This window comes from Aethina tumida, chromosome 6 (genome assembly GCF_024364675.1).
Source record: "Aethina tumida isolate Nest 87 chromosome 6, icAetTumi1.1, whole genome shotgun sequence".
NCBI classification, from domain to species: Eukaryota; Metazoa; Arthropoda; class Insecta; order Coleoptera; family Nitidulidae; genus Aethina; species Aethina tumida.
The window spans coordinates 5,908,605-5,926,684 of record NC_065440.1 but is presented as its reverse complement, the minus strand read 5'-3'; the positions used below and the strand labels follow the sequence as shown (position 1 = coordinate 5,926,684).

General features: G+C 28.4%; 1 protein-coding gene across 4 annotated transcripts; it reads right to left on the bottom strand.

Annotated features, from left to right (window-relative positions):
* Positions 1 to 689: 689 nt before the first annotated feature.
* On the bottom strand, positions 690 to 14,946 carry LOC126265828 (sodium/hydrogen exchanger 10-like). Of its 4 annotated transcripts, XM_049968660.1 has the most exons (16): positions 14,776 to 14,946; positions 14,489 to 14,723; positions 13,339 to 13,413; positions 12,115 to 12,324; positions 8,409 to 8,840; positions 8,263 to 8,354; positions 7,015 to 7,155; positions 5,451 to 5,628; positions 3,871 to 4,163; positions 3,579 to 3,813; positions 3,035 to 3,527; positions 1,821 to 2,094; positions 1,525 to 1,770; positions 1,301 to 1,459; positions 1,154 to 1,247; positions 690 to 1,097 (listed from the first exon to the last, which is right to left on the bottom strand). In XM_049968660.1, coding segments are annotated over exons 6-16 (2,229 nt in total). In that variant the 5' UTR covers positions 8,265 to 8,354; positions 8,409 to 8,840; positions 12,115 to 12,324; positions 13,339 to 13,413; positions 14,489 to 14,723; positions 14,776 to 14,946; the 3' UTR covers positions 690 to 983. The 4 variants fall into 4 exon arrangements, 3 of the variants coding, with proteins under 3 accessions (XP_049824617.1, XP_049824616.1, XP_049824618.1); XM_049968659.1 differs by lacking the exons at positions 8,263 to 8,354; positions 8,409 to 8,840; positions 12,115 to 12,324; ... (1 more) ...; positions 14,489 to 14,723; positions 14,776 to 14,946 and adding an exon at positions 8,045 to 8,230; XR_007548285.1 differs by lacking the exons at positions 690 to 1,097; positions 1,154 to 1,247; positions 1,301 to 1,459; ... (4 more) ...; positions 3,871 to 4,163; positions 5,451 to 5,628 and adding an exon at positions 5,941 to 6,694.
* Positions 14,947 to 18,080: the final 3,134 nt, after the last annotated feature.

Below are 18,080 nucleotides of genomic sequence, written 5' to 3'. Positions count from 1 at the left end.
TTTTCGAGTAGTTCAATTTGAGTGGGTTCACAGTTCTTGTTGTTGAAATCATTTGATGTTGCTGAACATACCATTTTTGGAAAGAATTTGTTACATTATTTATAAAGAAAATAATAATTGATATTGTCTATCACCTTTATTTCGTATCCAAACAACAGGAATAAAGTCCATTGCGGAATTTAGTCCACATTCTAACAGTAACTACATGTGAATATAGATTGTGGGAAATGGGATTAAAGTAAACTATCGAACTATCATTCATTATTATTTTAAAATGGTAGTAAAACGTAGTTTGAATTGTCATTTGAAACTATATTGAATATTTATTTTTAAACAAGATAACTTATAAATAATTTCTAAACTTTTACACAATCTTTATAAAAAAATGTCTGTCTACTTTACGTCATACAATGTTTCTATTCTTTTATGTGTCCTGGGTACTCTCATATCTCTATAATATTTATTCTTTCTGAATTTCCAAGGCATACGTTTGGTACCAGGCAAATCGCATCCCTAAACAAATTGAATGTTAATGAAGAATATTTAAATATTTGCTTAACAGTTTACTTACATCAACATCTTCTATTACATCATTTATCTATCATTTATCTATCATTTATATCTTCCTGTGGTGACTCAGTAATATTGGTTAAACTTTGATATAAATATCTAGAGAATTAGAGAGATTGTTTTTTAGTTTATTCTTTCTTCTAATTTGATGATTACACTCATTAATTAAAATATTTTACATTACAGCTTATATTCCCGTGGTGTTTCTAAAAACAATGTATTATTCTTATTCTTCTGGTAATTACATTCTTAATTTATTGGTAAGCTCATTTATTATATTTTACTTTATAAAGTAAAATAATAACATGACTTGAATTACCATTTGAATGTGTATTGAAAATTAATTTTTAAACAAGATAATTTATTTTTAAAATTTATTCACTTTTATTCAAGCTTTGTAAAATAATGTCTGTCTAATTTTCCTCATATTTATATTTTCCCTGAATCTTGGAAAGTCTCATATCTCTATAATATTTACTCTTTCTAAGTTTCCAAGGTGTACGTTTGGTACCAGGCAAATTGTATTCCTGAAATTTACATGTTAATACAGAGTATTTAAATATTTAGTACACAATTTACTTACGTCAACATCTTCTTTTACTTGTACTTCTAAATCATTTATGTCTATATCTTCCTGTGGTGACTCAATAATATTGGTTAAACTTTGATATAAATATCTAGAGAATCAGAGAGGACATTAATAAATTTTTAAAGTAATTATCAAAAATACCTTCCAGAAGTTCTACTCCAAATTTCTGAAATCCGTTCTTCAGATTTCATAAGATCTGCTTGTTTTATATCTCTAGCAGGTATAATCATCATTTTGGTGAAAATATTAGAAACATGCCTCAAAAGATGACTTTTGGATAAAGCAATTTTTTCTACATTTCTTAAAGATTTTTTATATATTTTTAATAGATACGATTAAATATCATGCATATATAAATAATATACCTAGGAATGCAACAAGGAGCGATATACATTTTATTCCGTGGGATATCTAATATTATCCCTTCAATTAACAAAAGTTCTTCTATATCACTATGCACTACAAAAATTTTGTAATCTTTTAAATTGGGAATAAAAGCTCTATCAACTAATTCAAATATTTCTTCTTTAGTTGATGTAAATGCTCGACTCTCCATTAGTAATTGATAAGCAATCATAGTTGTCGCATGTTTCCACATAGCAGCTTCCATGCTAAAAATTATTATGAGACACTTAAAAATTAGGCTTAAAAAATGTTATACTTATTATAGGGACTCGAATTGTTCTCAAAAATTGTATGAAAACATCCTAAAGGTAAGAGATAGCACATACACGGAGTTTCTACCATTACTCTTGAGTTATAATGTCGCCCAGTTAGAACACCCATCTCCCCAAACGAAAAATCTTTCATAATAACGTGCTCGGAATTCATTTTGAAATTCATATTTGGTGTTAATTCTACAACTGGTAACTCTCCATGTACATTTAAAGCTTCTAAAACTTCTGAGTTGGGAGTATATGTAACTCGAGCATTACCTAAAATACATAAATTATGAAACAAGCAGTCATAAAATATTAAAATATTACAAAATTAACACAAAATTTTATTTTATATGATGAATTAACAGAGAGCGGAAAAAATCCTGGTAAACAAAACATTAGTATAGGAGAAAAATTTCGTACATTAACTCCTATTTATTCAAAAGGTAGGTTTTTTTTTTAATTTTTTTTAATTTTATATTTGTATATTAGCACTCAAAACTTTAAATCGCCTCCGGTTATGCAAGTTGTACCGGTATGGCATAGATCAATTGTTTTAGATACCTCCATAAGAAAAAATCTAACGGATTAAGGTGCAAGGTTGTCAAAATTTACCATATTTTTTTAAATATTTAATTCAAACATCGAACAAACGTCACTGGAAGAAATAACAAAAATTACCAAAACTAGGCAAATAATTACCGTTCAAATACCCAAACGACTAACTTAATTATAGCTGCTACTTCGATAAGATGGAAATGTGGATGCCGAAGAAACCCAAAGAATTCCAAGCCTTCTCTATCATGTAAAATAATATAAAGAAAATGTGATAGACTCAATTAATAATCAATCATAGGCAAAAAGGTATTATACGTGAATCTAAGATATTCTTAGTTTACACATGCAGTAGTTTCAACTACCAAGGAAAGAAATAATGTTATAGAGCCTTTCTTATACATGCGTGTATCTGTCGAACAGATCTTCAATCGACGCAAAAAAATCTAACAACAGAAGAATTTAACCATTGCCAGAGCTAAATAACGACAGTGGTGTGTTAAATTGTATGATTTGAGGAATTGTATTGTAGGTCGAGATGATGTTATTAAAATATTGGAACTTCCTTATCAGCAAAACACTCTATAATTAATTCATATTTAAAAATCATTGGCATTTTCCTTAAATACAATACAATACACATTATAATATCAAAATTTACCTAAAGCAATAATGTAAACTCCAATGGGCTTATCTCCTTCAGAGTATATAACATCCAGTGGTAGATAGAATTGAGTCTCAACATTTTTCAATAAATAATTTTTAGTATTAGAATCCAAAATGTTTATCCAAGGCACTTTACTAAATATTTCTTCCGCCGTTTGTGGATAAATTCGTTTCTCAAATTTATTTAAGAACAGCAGTTGATCTTCATACGAATTCATTAATTTTAAATATTCCGATTCATCAACTCTTCCAGTATCCTTCATTTCATCAATATTTCTCTTCGTGTTTTGCAACGTTCTATACATAGCATATTTAGTTTTCACTGTTACTAAGACCCAAGGATGATGTTTGACTAATAAGGCCATTTTTTCCATAACTTCTTGTTTATATCTATTTAAAGTTTTAATTAGTGATCTTTCGATTCTAGCATCTTTAACAAGAAAATTTTCAACAGAACGTATTGCATCATCATTTCCTTTAATGTAAGTCTGAAACTGAGAATTATATAACATATTTTAATGCATCAGTCTAATTGAAACCTGTCCCAGTATGTAGAGGTACATTAAGTTGTCATGTATTTTATATCGTACAAAATCTTCAAATTTAGGAAAACTTGCGAACACAATTCTAAAAGTATTTCCACAAAGTCTAATAATTATAATTATTAATAACAATATTCTAAGAAAAGTAGAAAGAATTCTATTGTTGCATATATCCAATGTCAGTTTTAATATAGATATGATCCAAACAATAATGTTATACAGTGTAAATGACCTGAAAATTATATTATAGTCAGATCTATTTACAGATTATGTACTATTAAATTCTCACATAAGGTTCCTTTTTATCGCATCCATATACCCGTGTCTACTTGAAGCCGTAAAACTTAAGAAAATATCAATCGTTCCAAGAATAATTGATGTTAGTAAAATCTCAAAAAAATGAGAGACTCTAAATATAAGATAAAGAAATAAATAAATGTCCACAACCATGCAAATAAATTTAAATGTACATGATCTCTTGACTGTGTAAAAAAAGGCTCTCCAAAGATTTTTTGGCTTACGTAATTTTCTATCCATATCAAGTAAATCGAATAGATGTAATAACAATCTTCTGATAATATGCTAAAAAACATTAAATTAAATCAAATATATAGTACTGGAAGATTACATTGCTTTGTTTATTTTTCTTTTATTATTACCCTATATGTAATTAAAAATTTTCCAGTTCTGTATATATACAGTACTGGCAAAAAGGAGAGCAACTTTAAAAATATATAAATTGCTACCGCCCTGTATATGCATTCTAATATAATTTATACCAAGTATGAACACACTGTACACAAACATATTGAATCAAAAAACTAAATATTCGGTTGACAAAAATTAGAGCAACTTTTGTCTAAATATCACTAATCTCTACAAAATCCACAATAAGGTTTAATTTTACAGTATACACCAAAGAAAACTGAGTTAGTGCCTCGTGGAAAGAAATTAGTTTCCGAATTAAAATCATGGATCGTATCGTTCTTTCAATCCGATGGGAGAAAAGTCAATATCACTTGATTTTAATTCGTGCTTTACAACAATTTTTTAGATTTGGTGATGTGAAAGGAAAAAATAAAACTGGAAGACCAAGAAAAAAAAATACATTTCAGGATAAACAAATTTCATCCTTCTTCAAAACAGATTCTTTCCTGTCTTCCAGCAAAATAAAAGGTCTACTTGAGCCACAACTTGGAATTAATGTTTCTCTAAGAACCGTAAGAGATAGATTACTAAAAGGGGGTCTTCGTGCGAGAATACCAACACTACTATCAGAGAAGAACAGGCGAGTCAGAGTTGAATTTGTTATGGGAGATAGTGAACGAAAAAATAAGACACAAAGAGAATAGTAATCAGCAAGATTTATTGGCGGTTTTGCAGGAGCCCTGGCAACATATGGATTCAAATATTATTGACCATCCGTTGCTTTCCATGAAAAAAATGTGCTTGAAAGTTTTTGGAATTTATATTTAGTGTATTATATATTAGTATAGATTTAATTAGTATACTAATTCCAAATTTTTTGTAGTAATAAAACTTAAATAATAGCATAAGTTATTCTACTTTTTGCCACCCCATAACAAATAATCATCAGTAAAATTAAACTATTTATTTCTTTATCGTTTAACTACGCAATTGTAAAAATTATAAAGGGAAGTTAATTTTTAATATAATAAGCAGGACAAAAATTATTCGAATTTTAAAAAAGATGCTCTACTTTCTGCCAATACTGTATATGCATTTACTTTTAATGATGTTAACTCTTTTATGTTATTTATTCAGTTAATTATCATCTCTATTCTATAATAAAAAAATGAAAAGAAAACCCTCGAAGACCTCTATTTGTGTTTCCTATTATAATTTTACCTTTTTTTCAAAAAGATTAAGGATATTTTCGACTTTTATCATTTGAGATTTTGACATGTTTCTTGTATTGTTGACGAAATTCTGTAGTGTAATAAAAACTGGCGGAGTACACAATCCTTTTTCGTATTGTTGACGGTATGACATTTCCAGAGCATTTAGAACTCGTAATCTTGAATATCTAAAATTATGGCAAAATCACATTTAATTCTTATTATACAACGAATCATAATTAATAATTACGATTATTATATCACAGAGAAAAATACTGAATTTATACAAAATAAAAATTTATTTTATTTTAAAACTTAAATTGTTTATATTATATACCAGGGGTGGCCAAGCTTCTTGATAGTCCGTGTCATTTTCAGAGTTTGAAATTTGCCGCAATTAAATACGTATTTAAAAGATATGCAAGAAAGATATTAAAAAATTTGCAGAAATTATATTTATTCAAAACTTAAATAAAAGTACAAAATATATGTAGTGAATTTAAATATTAAAAATTAAACTCATTTATTTTACTTCTCTTGATAATTCTGGAATGAAAAGGTGGCTCACGAGTCACAGGTTGGTCACCTCTGTTATATACGAATCAATTTTCTCTTTTTTTCTGTCTAATTTTGTTATATCTCATTTTGTAGCTGTAAAAGTCAGTAGACATCTTAAGTTTACAATAAAATTTGGATTGCACCAATGTAACTTTATACATTCTTTCAGTATCATCTTTTTCACTTCACTAAAATTCTTTGGTCTCTCAATACGTCTTATCCTGTTAAAGAGAAATACAATATTCCTTAATAATCTTTGTTCTAAATTGATTGCGACAATATATTTTATATAAAATATTGTTAAATATTTTTAGAGCATGATCCAAGTAGCCATAATGGCATCAAATGTTGCCGTCAATCAGTACTGAGTCATTTCGTTATTGTAGCGCTGCCATGTTTGTAGCGCTGCCATTCGTTTCTCTTAAAATGTTTCCACCTCAGGGAGTAGCTCTGTCGTGTACTGGATGTGTGCAAGCGTATGGTTCGTAAATTATTTTTACTATCCAGTCTTCTCTCTAAATACTCAAAATTACATTTGAGATCCACTTCCAATATGCACCTAATCTAATTCCTTCATTGAATAATGAGAAGATACCTTGACTCCTTTTTTACACTCTATTTCACCTTCGTTTTTACTATAGCGTAATGATAATAAAACAGTCTTCTAGTTCATACTTCAACTCATCAGATGAGGAACTATTAAAAAACATCATTTTGTCTTTATGAAAACGTAGTGATGTATGTTACTTGAAAGCACTCTCTCGAAAACGTTAATCTACGTTAATTAACGTTAAATATCACGGTATTACGATATAATAATAAACAATTACGTACAATAGTGTCATTAAAATTATTAGGTCGATGGCGTTAGTTAATATATAAAAATCGTATGAATGCCAAAATGCTTCGTCGTCTTGATTTAAGTCTGGTGATGAATATTCAATATATTTATATAATAATTAATAATTTTTGTTTAAAATTTAATACTCATAGATTTCATTAAAAACATACCGTACCTCAGTAGAAGTTCATAACTGTACGTGGACTTAGGCTTTGCCGTGTTACCTTCCTCGTCATTCACAGCATCTTTTTTTTTTGGTGAGCTATTAAATTCTATCCATTTTTCTACTACTTCCCAATTTACAGGACCAGGATTCCTAAAGTTTTAAATTGATTTAATCCTACATAAACTGAGACTCATTTAAAATGGAAACTCTTTGTATTGAACAATAGATAATGAAATTACCATCCAACAGGAGTATGCTATAATATAGTTTGTAGTCAAAAATTAAAAAAATATTAAGGCCGTTATTATAAAAATATGAGAAATAAAATTTTAAAATATATTTATTTTTTCTGATAAAGCGAACCATAGAATAAAATGTTAAAGACATCAAATCATCCACGGCCTAGACGAGTGTCTTTTGAGTAAAAGCACTCAATCGTTGTAATTGTTGATTTTCAAAAATTAATTAACTTAATGTGTATTCTAAATTGTATTAGTCGTTTTGTTTATATTCTTATATTTTAAAATATTTTTAAAAAATAACATAAAAGTACAATAATTGATATTGATTAGTTAATTACAACTTGACACTTTTTCAGTTGAATAATACGTGGTATATTTTTCCTTCTTGATTCCAAAAATGTTGGTGAAAGTGACAGATGAAAATTAATTGGATTCATAAAAAAAGAATGCCTGGCAAAATATGGATCCAAATATTATTGACCAAATGTTGCTTTCCATGAAAAAAAAGTGTTTGGAAGTTATTCATAGTAATGGGAATTTTACAATATATTAGTGTAGAATTAATTGAAATACTAATTACAAATTATTTGCTCCACTTTTTGTCAGCCCAAAACAAATATTCATCAGTAATATGAAAATATTTTTTTATTGTTTAACTATATATTACTTTTGACTAAAAAATATGTTATAGCAAGCATCTTATTCTCTATCTTTTGAACCATTATTGATTAAAATAAAATAAAATGTTGGACGACTTTCCATCTCAAATTAGCCAATGTACATAAATTTATATTTACTGTTTTCTTTTTGCAATATCAATTTTGCATTTGTTTATTTCCATAATATGCTTTCCACAGTTATGCATATTTAATTTATTTATTCCTTCCATTGTTTTGTCTTTTAAAAGTATAACAACATAAGGGATCAATGAAGAATTTATAATGTTTGATAATACGTATTGCATACTATATGTTATAAGTACAATATCGCAGTTACGAAAATATTCTACTCTTACATCAGAAACAATTAGCAAAAGTGCCATTTGAAGTAGGTCTGACATGCTAGACCATCCAACTACTATCATATCTCTCCATGTATATTTATAGCCTGTTTTCAAACATATTAACATAATAACTATCAATGAGTTTATTATGTACCTACCTAAAAAATATAGAAGGGGCCAGCAAAAAAATACACTGACATATCGGCTGATAGTCAAAAGGGGGTAAACGAGGAAGGACAATAAGACGTTCTTGAGAGTAATTGGGTGCAGTGAGTAATGAGTTATTCTGTAATACATTGGCAACGTCATTCCAATCACCATTATTATGTATACACAACAAATGAAATCTATCATGCAAAATAAATAATCGTGTGCTTCGGTCAACTCGCTGGAGAAAGTTCTTCTTTGTCTGTTTAGTAAAAATCCTATGACCAAAAACACAATTGTTCCATTTAAGTATGCTATTTCGTTAAAATATTGTATAATCAAAGGCATGGCAAAGTTTGTCATCATGACACAAATTAATTCACGATTGGAAATTTTGTATATAATTATTATAAATTTCGCCAACAAATAGCCGGCTATAAGAGCTAGAGAAAATAAATAAGAATATTATATACATTCACACATAGAAACGTCGCAATGTAGATATATGTATATATGTAATATATGCGAATTGCTGTGTATTCCAATTCGTAAGTGCGATCGATACTTTGCTCCTTACTTATAAAATAAAATTTAATATTTTTTAAAAATAATTTTTGTTAGGTAATGTTATAACACTATTTTTAAAATATATAGATACTTGATCAATACCTAGATAAACATTTCCCTGTGCATCCAATAGAAGTAAAAATACAAGAAAAATGTTTGTTTACAACAAGCTATACAAACATGTCTAGTTTAGAGGGTCTAGAGGGTTATTGTTTTATACCTACCAATGTAGAGTTTATCTCAGAAATTAACCCAGTTACAGAATATTCTTTTGGTCTTCTTAACAAACAGTCGACTGAAGTGTCAGTTTACCATGGCACTGATCACACAAGATCTACGAAATCTTTTGTACTCCGAAATTGCAATAGTACGGCGCATGATGCTAATATGCTAAAATAAACATAATAGATAAAAAATAATTTAGAATTCCTTAACACTGATACAAAACCACCCAATTTTGATGAAAATATTAAATAATTTCGATATTAAATAATTCGTTAATAATAATTACCTAAAACCCAAATTATATATATTTTTAAAATATTTCATTATATATATATATATATATATATATATATATATATATATATAAGAAAACCTTATATTCACAAACATGAAGTACAAACCCAATTTAAGAATATTCTAAAACAAGGGACCATCAAACCATTGGAATCTCCCTGTTCATCCCCTATCTGGGTGATACCTAATAAGAAAGAAGCGCTAGGAAAACTCAATTAAGCTGTGAATTGGTTTCTTTGTTTTGGTTATGTCTGTGGAATATTTAGAACTTGAAAGAATTCAAATTTCATACCCGCAACATGTCTTTTTACAAAGTTAATCATGTCGAATTTTGTGCCTAAAAATAGCGATATGCAGTCAGCATTGGTTTTTTGTTACCATTTGAAGAAAACTGCTGCAGAATCGCATCGAATGCTTGGGGAAGCTTACGGCGACCAGGCTCTTAGTCAAACATAGTGTAAAGAGTAGAAAATTCAAAAGTGGTGATTTTGATATTAGAAACAAAGAACGTGGTTGGCCGACCAACGCAACAACTCGCGGATCATCTAAATGTGACTCAAGAAACCATTTCCGGACCTTTCAAAGCTATGGGAAAGATTCAAAAGATTGTAAAAAATAAGTTCCACATGAACTGAGGGAAATGCAGCAGAAGAACCGAAAGACCATTTATGAGATGCTGCTCCCCTAGTACAAAAGAAAGTGATTTCTTCATTGGATTGATACTGGAGACGAAAAGTGAATCTATTTTGAGAATTCTAAGCGTAGAGGATCATGGGTATCTCCAGGCTTTGTGATTGGAGGAACCAGAAGGATATTATCTATTTTGCGTCAAAAAAGACCAGACTGTCAAAAATGGCAGTACAAAGTCATTTTGCCGCATGACAACGCACCGTTGCAATTGAAACATTTGGTTGAGAAATTCTTTCTCATGCGGCCTATTCACAAGACTTGACTACATCTGATTATCATTTATTTTTTTCGATGAGACACGCGTTGGCTGAGCGACGCTTCACCGACTACGAATATGTGTAAAATGGCTCGATGACTGGTTTGTTTGCCTCGAAAGAGTCAAAGATTCACAAATTGCCGGAAAAATAGGGAAGTTGTATTGTTATCAAGGAAAATTATTTTGAATAAATGATCTTTTCCTACTTTCATAAAATATACGTTTAAGAGTACAATTCAAAAAGGCGAAAATATGCATACTCTTGGCAGATACATAAAAAATCGCTGTCTCCCTAGAAAAAAGTCATTATAAATTCGTAACAATGCCATTTGGTCTTAAAATAGTTCCTCTATTTTTAATGTTATGAACAATATTTTAAGAGGAATACAAAATGATCCGTTTCGTATAGACAAGTAATATGATAATACTCTACATACTAATTAAATTAAATCCCATAACTGCAATAACTGTTAAAAAACTACTAAATAATTAAATGAATTTTTAGGGATTACTCGTCTATTATCGGAAATTTATAAAAATATTTACGAAAATAACAAGACAATTAATTTATTCAACTGTTAATTATATAAAATTGTGTATCCAATTATGACACTAAACGAACATAAAATAAACTACAGCATTGTTGTAGTAGAATTTAAATTTATGAATAGTATGAGTACACATTACTTTCACCAGTATTTATATGAATAAAGATAACTAGCAATAACAGTAACATATCATAAACTTTTACAATCGTCATTTATTTAGCTTGAAAGGACCAAATTTAAAAGTGGTGTGGTGGGACTTGGGACGAATAAGAAAATTCGATTATGACATTATTTGCAGATAAACTAAATCCTAATACAGATGCACCCAATCTGAATATTCTTGAAAAAAATAGAATACTATTTTTTAATACACGCAACATTTTAATGAAAATCCATGTGTTGGACTATCTTACGTCTATTTAATTGTCCACGGACTTTCTGTGAATGAACAGCAAATAGAAGATAGTAATACAATTCACATTGCAATCGGAAATCCCATTTGTAAAGTACCAATTAGCGTTACACTGTATGAACAAATCTGTTCAATATTAGAACGAAACTTTAATAAATTTACCAAAATGCCAATGAACTACTATTTCTATAGATAAGTTAACACATTTATACCCGTTAAATTAATTATTAAACCAAATCATCATCATTTTGTATAATAGCAAAACCAAAAATTGCTAATTATGATACTTTTCAAATCTCGACAGCTTGTGAATTTTCAATTGAAAACTACTATAAAATGACAATTTCTTCAAAATTTTAATTTAATGTAATTTTTATAATACACTTAATTTCTTATTACATTTAATTTAAGCGTCTTCAAGTAACAATCGATTTTAGGACTATTTTTTTAATCACACCTCTATCAAATATTATGTATAGAAATAAATTCAAGATGCCAACATATACTTTAAGTCGGTTTATATAATATGAAAGATCTAAAATTATTCTTCCAAAAAAACAGTTAGGGATTCTTGAATGTCACACTAAAACGTACAGAAAAAGAACCCAACTCTTGAACTTGAATATACATACCGTCTAAATATATACATACAAATAATATTGCGACGTCCAGAAGGTATACGAATTTGGACACAAACTGGTATAATATGAATAGCTATAACTTACAAAAACAAACATCCTTAAAAAGGTCAAGTAGGATTTCCTCCCATGTCTGATTTGCGTACTTCAATATATGTAGAGTGGCAAATCCTTTTATAGTACTTATGAGTACTTCGAATTCTAATGTGTTTGTTAACATTCCTCGTTGAGCTCCCACATTTGCTTCGACCATAATATTGACTGGATTTTTCACCAAAATTAAAGTTAGAATACTTGCTAAAATATAAAAAATGTTTTATGAATTATAAATAAATTAAAAAGTAATGCATAAAAGTGTAAGTTGTGTGCAGAATAATAATAAAACTATTTATCAAGTCTGTGCATCTAGGTTAGGAGTTGTTTGAGAAATATCCAAATCTATATATAGACTTAAACAAAATTTTTATGTTCGAACAATCTCGTTTCATCGCTTGTTAGATTTGGGTGTTTAAACAGCATGTGAATTTAGCCAAACAAAGATGCTGCGCTTTCTTGTACAATAATTGTTTTCATCAAAATAATCCTGGAAAGAGATTTGAGCAACTATGAAAAAGGAAGAGAGATATCCAATTGTTTTGTTACCAAAAAGTTGCGACCAGAATCTGAGTGCGAAATCAACAACAAATTATTTATATTAAATAATTAACTATTGGGGTATGGTGTCCGAAAATGTTAAAAATTAAACTTTTTTATCGTAATTCTTTGAACTTTGATGAAAAAATTATCGAATTTAATTTTTATTCGTTTACAATTATTTAATTTTTTGGCAAATTTAAATACCATGTATTAAAGTATTTATTAATAAACCATTTAATTTGTTGGATTGAATTAATTAAGTAAATTAAAAGAAATACTTCATATTAAATTACAATACACATACGAAAATATATGTGTCTTAGAGGCAAGTACACCGCGGATAACTAAGGAACGACTTTACGTCCCCCAGTAAAGAACTGTAGCAATTGTGACACTTTACAATTGTTGTATATATTATCAGAAAAAAAAATTTGTCCAAAGATTCACATACAATTTTGAAAACAAATGTTAAATATGTTAATACATAAAACAGTTTTACACTATTTGATTTTTTTTCGAGTTTTTTCAATTAGAAAAAACGAATATTTAAAGAAAACCCATACAACAGTTGTTCCCTACTGTCTTTCATATCAATCTTTCTCTCTAGGACATCCTTATTAATGTATATGTAAATGTATATTATTAATTAAATTAAGCTTATAGATTAGGACTTACCAGATTCCAAAGTAAGATTAGAAAATTCCTGTAAAGTCCACCAAATGAAAATTGCGACTCCATCAAAAAAAACATCTAAAATGACAAAATAATAAAAAACCATAACATAATAATAAAATTGTGTAACATGGTGCTATCTATACATTTAAGAAATGTAAAATAATAAAATTATGCATATACTGTGTTCAATTTTTTATAACTCACAACGCCACAGTGGAGTAACCAAATTCGTTATATTAGAGGTGTGTATATATACATACTCAGTGACAAAGAAATTGCAACACCAAGAAGGGAGTGTTTAGTTTCAACGTTGTGTCACTTTTCATTAAAGTTCCAGTCAATGTGATATCAGAAATATTCCCTCCAGATATAGTGGACCTTTTCCATAAGTATCTTACTGAAGCAATGGACAAACCTCTTAGTTCTGTGATCGCCAATTTCTTTGTTGGAAAGTTTGAACAAAAAACGATTGAGGCTTCCAAACACAAACCTTCTGTTTGGTATCGTTACGTGGATATTATTTTCGAGATTAAAAATATAGAAGAGTGCACAATAATAACTTTATTATTGGATATTGTTTGTATTACAAGACATAAATTTTATTTAATTTTCCTTGTTAAGTAAAAGAAATAAAAGAAAAAGAGGCTGAAGTTTTTCTGCGCGTTTTCAATTTAAACTAAAATTTTGAATGAGAATAAACATAATTTCAAATAAAGTATGCCATTTTGAAAATAAAAATGGATGCCATTGCAACTTTGCCAATGTTATTTTACAAGAGGACGAAAAAAAATTGGAACCACACGTCCATGATTACACAAATAAACAAATCCTTTGATCATGAAAGGTAGAAGGTACATGAATATTTAACAGTGAGTATGACAGTATAACAAAATGTTAAACAACTTGGTGCCAGATAAATGAAAGTGATTGGCAAAAATAAAACAATTGTGAATAAGAAAAGAGAAATAAAATATTTCAACAGTAATCCTGTAGTGGTATGCTAGAGATTAAAATCAAAAGAATTTTAGTATTTGGCAAAGAAACTATTAAATTAAATTAAAAACTGTATTTTTTTTTAAATTAAAAGATTCAAGTTCAAGTAGTGTTTAAGTTTGACAATCAGAAATATTTTAATTAACTACATACTTACTAGTTGCTGTGAGAATGAAAGAGTGCACAAAACATACTTTCACTCCTTGAAGTGGCATATACAAAATCCTTTTAAAATAAATAGTTGGTAAATAAATATATAATAAAAAATAGGGGTTGTTAGATATAAGCCTTTTCTGTATCACATAAAAGTGTTTGTTGTCTTTCAACAGTAGGGCCAAACTAAAGGATATTAAAAAAATATATGGCATCACTGACGTACCCATATTACGCAGCTAAAATATTTTGAATTAATTTAAAACCTCATTTGTATTCATTTATACTTACCAAAAATAGAGTTAATATTATCGAACTAATAAATATACCTGAGAAAATTGCACCCATATCACAATATTTTTTTGTTAATTCAACAAATAGAAAATTGGGATATGAAATATCTGTCAGACAAAATACAAATAGAACTTTTATAACCAATAAAATATATATCTTATATATCAAATTCATTTCTATATGAAATAGAAAACTGAAACCAATATTAATGAAATCTACTAATGACTAAAAGTCATATTGTTATAATGTTGTCATAACTTCTAAACAAAAAAAAAATGAAAATCACGTGTTCCCTACGATGGGAATGGGTAAGAAACAAATATAAAACATTCCTAGCAATTTGTTTGTTACGTAAAAGTCATGCGCGTCAAGTGAAAAGGATCAAATAGAAACAGCCGAATGTCCCAGATGTTACACTCGTTTTCTAAAAATGATATGTTGTTTATAATATTGGTATGACAGTTGGTAATGGTTATTTAACTAGATCTGCTGATGTATTTTTTGACCAATCGCAGTGCAGTATTTTAAATATTGCGCGTTTGTTTTCTATCCGAAAATTCCTGAAGGATGGAATAGAGCCAACGAATTAAAATGTATTGGAATTTTTGTTTTAGGTAAGTTATTTCTTATATTGCATTACTAACTCAAATAGTAGTTGTATTTTATTGTTTGTAATTCAATAATTCAGTTCATAAAATGTTTATTTTAAACCAGCTGTACCCGCGACTTCGTACGGTATAAAAATAAGCCGTTCTGTTTCGATTTTAGCATATACGTCAACTAAGTATTGATTAAATAATTGCTGCCCAGTGACAGTTGAATGGAGTTCAAGCGTACTTTTCCAATCGCTGCTCCCTTGAATCGTTCGATTCTAGGCTTCGTGAGATAGCGTGTTGAATACGATCGTTTTCTAGACTGTGATCTCGAGATTTCAAAGATTCTTGAGTCCTTAACAATGAATGACATGTTCTATCTAATTGTAATCGTTCATTCCTCTCAGAAATACTCTCATTCGACCTACACATGGACATCCGTAATCTGCAATTTGTAAGACGACTTTGCCTATCTTGTTCACATTCATTTTCACGTCGCAATCTTTGGCTTTTGGCCTTTCTCATGTTTTTAGAGAGATTTGACTTTCTTTTAGGCATAACTAAATATTATAAAAAAACAACTATCTGCGTTACTATCTAAAAAAAATAACCTATAAATAATTTATCAATTTCAATGTAAATCTGAATATTGAACACAAATGTATTGTAATTTATAATTATTTATAATTATTACTTAAAGGTAAAAATGAAAAGCACTAAAAATATAACAAAATATTTTGAATTAAGATAAGATAAGATAAGAAGAACGGATCGATGGAATTATAAAAGATACCTATCAATAAAATAAAAGAATTTTTCTAAAATAAAAGTAGCCTACGTTATTTCTTATTACATCGGCTACCTGCCAATAACCCGTCAAAATCGGTCCAGCCACTTCAGAGACTAGCCGGAACAAAGAGACAGAGAGACAAAAATTGTTAAAAATGTTATTTTGGTGTATGTATCATATTTATATTCATATGCATGTAGTAAAAAACGGGTATTTCAATATTACAACCAGACACTCCAATTTTATTTATATGTATAGATAAATTAAAGAATATAGTATAATTTATATAGTTATTTATTGCGTCTTTAAATGATAAAAATAATTACTCATTATATATATATTTATACAGAGCACTTACATAACTATTTTTGAACAGTTAAAATTTGTAATATTGATTTTAATATGATGAAAATTCAGTCAGTTTAATTTTCATATGTCCTAAGGAACTTACAATTTGATGAGAAACTTTTTAGTTTCTTGATTAAATGTTATCTATTTTTTTCGAATAATTTTATAAAATAATGAAGTTAAAAAATATTGTAACAATTTCAAGGGTTCGGACAGTGTGAAAATTAAAAACCGATACTAAATTAAACTAAACTATATTTACAATTACTTAAAAACTAACACACACTACTTTTAGCTATTTATATCTACGGCACTGATATTTATTTTTAACCCTCTTATGGTTATTTATTTCCAATGGCCCGTTATTACGCTTGCTAGTGTGACTCTCTCTGGCTCTGCTGTTGGTCAAGCGTGCGTTTACATCCTCAGCCGGTTGTTCTAGGATATTCGATCTCGATCGAGTCTGGAACTTTATGCGCTGCACTCAGCGTTTGTCGGCAGAGATGGGACGCCCCGAATTTTCTGGCGCGCTGTTGCTTAGCCCGCTGCTCGCTACAATTTAGTATAATATAACTTATATACCAATTGTGACAATATTTAAAACAGAAAAGACACTTTGGAGGTAACTTGTGATATCTGATCATATTTAAATAACCAAAAATAATTTTCCAATACATAAATTTCTATTAATACAAATGCACAACAATTTTGAGCGGTTAAAATTTATAAGATTGGTATAATACTATGCAAAATTAGCTTATAGTAAATGTGAGACTGACCTTTTATATTTACGTTTCAGATTCATTTCATTTCCTTTCCTCACAAAATAACATCTCAGTTTAAGTGTTATTTGTCCTAAGGAACTTACAACTTGGTGGGAAGTTTCTTGGTTAACTGCTGAAAACGAATCAATATTATTCAATTTATTAGAATAATTTATTATAATAGTTAAGTTAAAAATATAGTAGTATAATTTATATACTAACTTATTGTGAGTGACAAATATTTTAGATTGATACCCATTATGATTACATTTAAAACAGAAAAGAAACCTTGGAGGTAACTTGTGATAACTGATAATATTTAAATAACCAAAAATAATTGCCCAGCATACATATACTATACACATACACAACAATTTTGAACATATTTACATTTTTGATTTGAAATTTAATTTTATATAATAGTTATCAATCCCAATGAAAATTTATATTTTTTCAATACATAACTGAACGATTGTAATATTATACTTAAAAGCAAACAACCGGTATCATACAAAGCAAAATTAGTTTACAGCCTTTTAAATTTATATTTCTGATTCGTTTTATATCCTTTCCTCATAAAATGACATGTTGTTTTAATTTCTCATTTGTCCTAAGGATCTTTTAATTTGGTGGGAAGCTTTTTAGTTTTGTGGTTAAATGCTGAAAACAAAAAATCGATATTAGTTATTAAAGTTATCAAAATAATTTTATATAATGGTTAGTTATTAATACTAATGAAAATTTATATTTTTGCAATACATAACTGAACGATTGTAATATTATACTTAAAAGCACACAATCGGTATC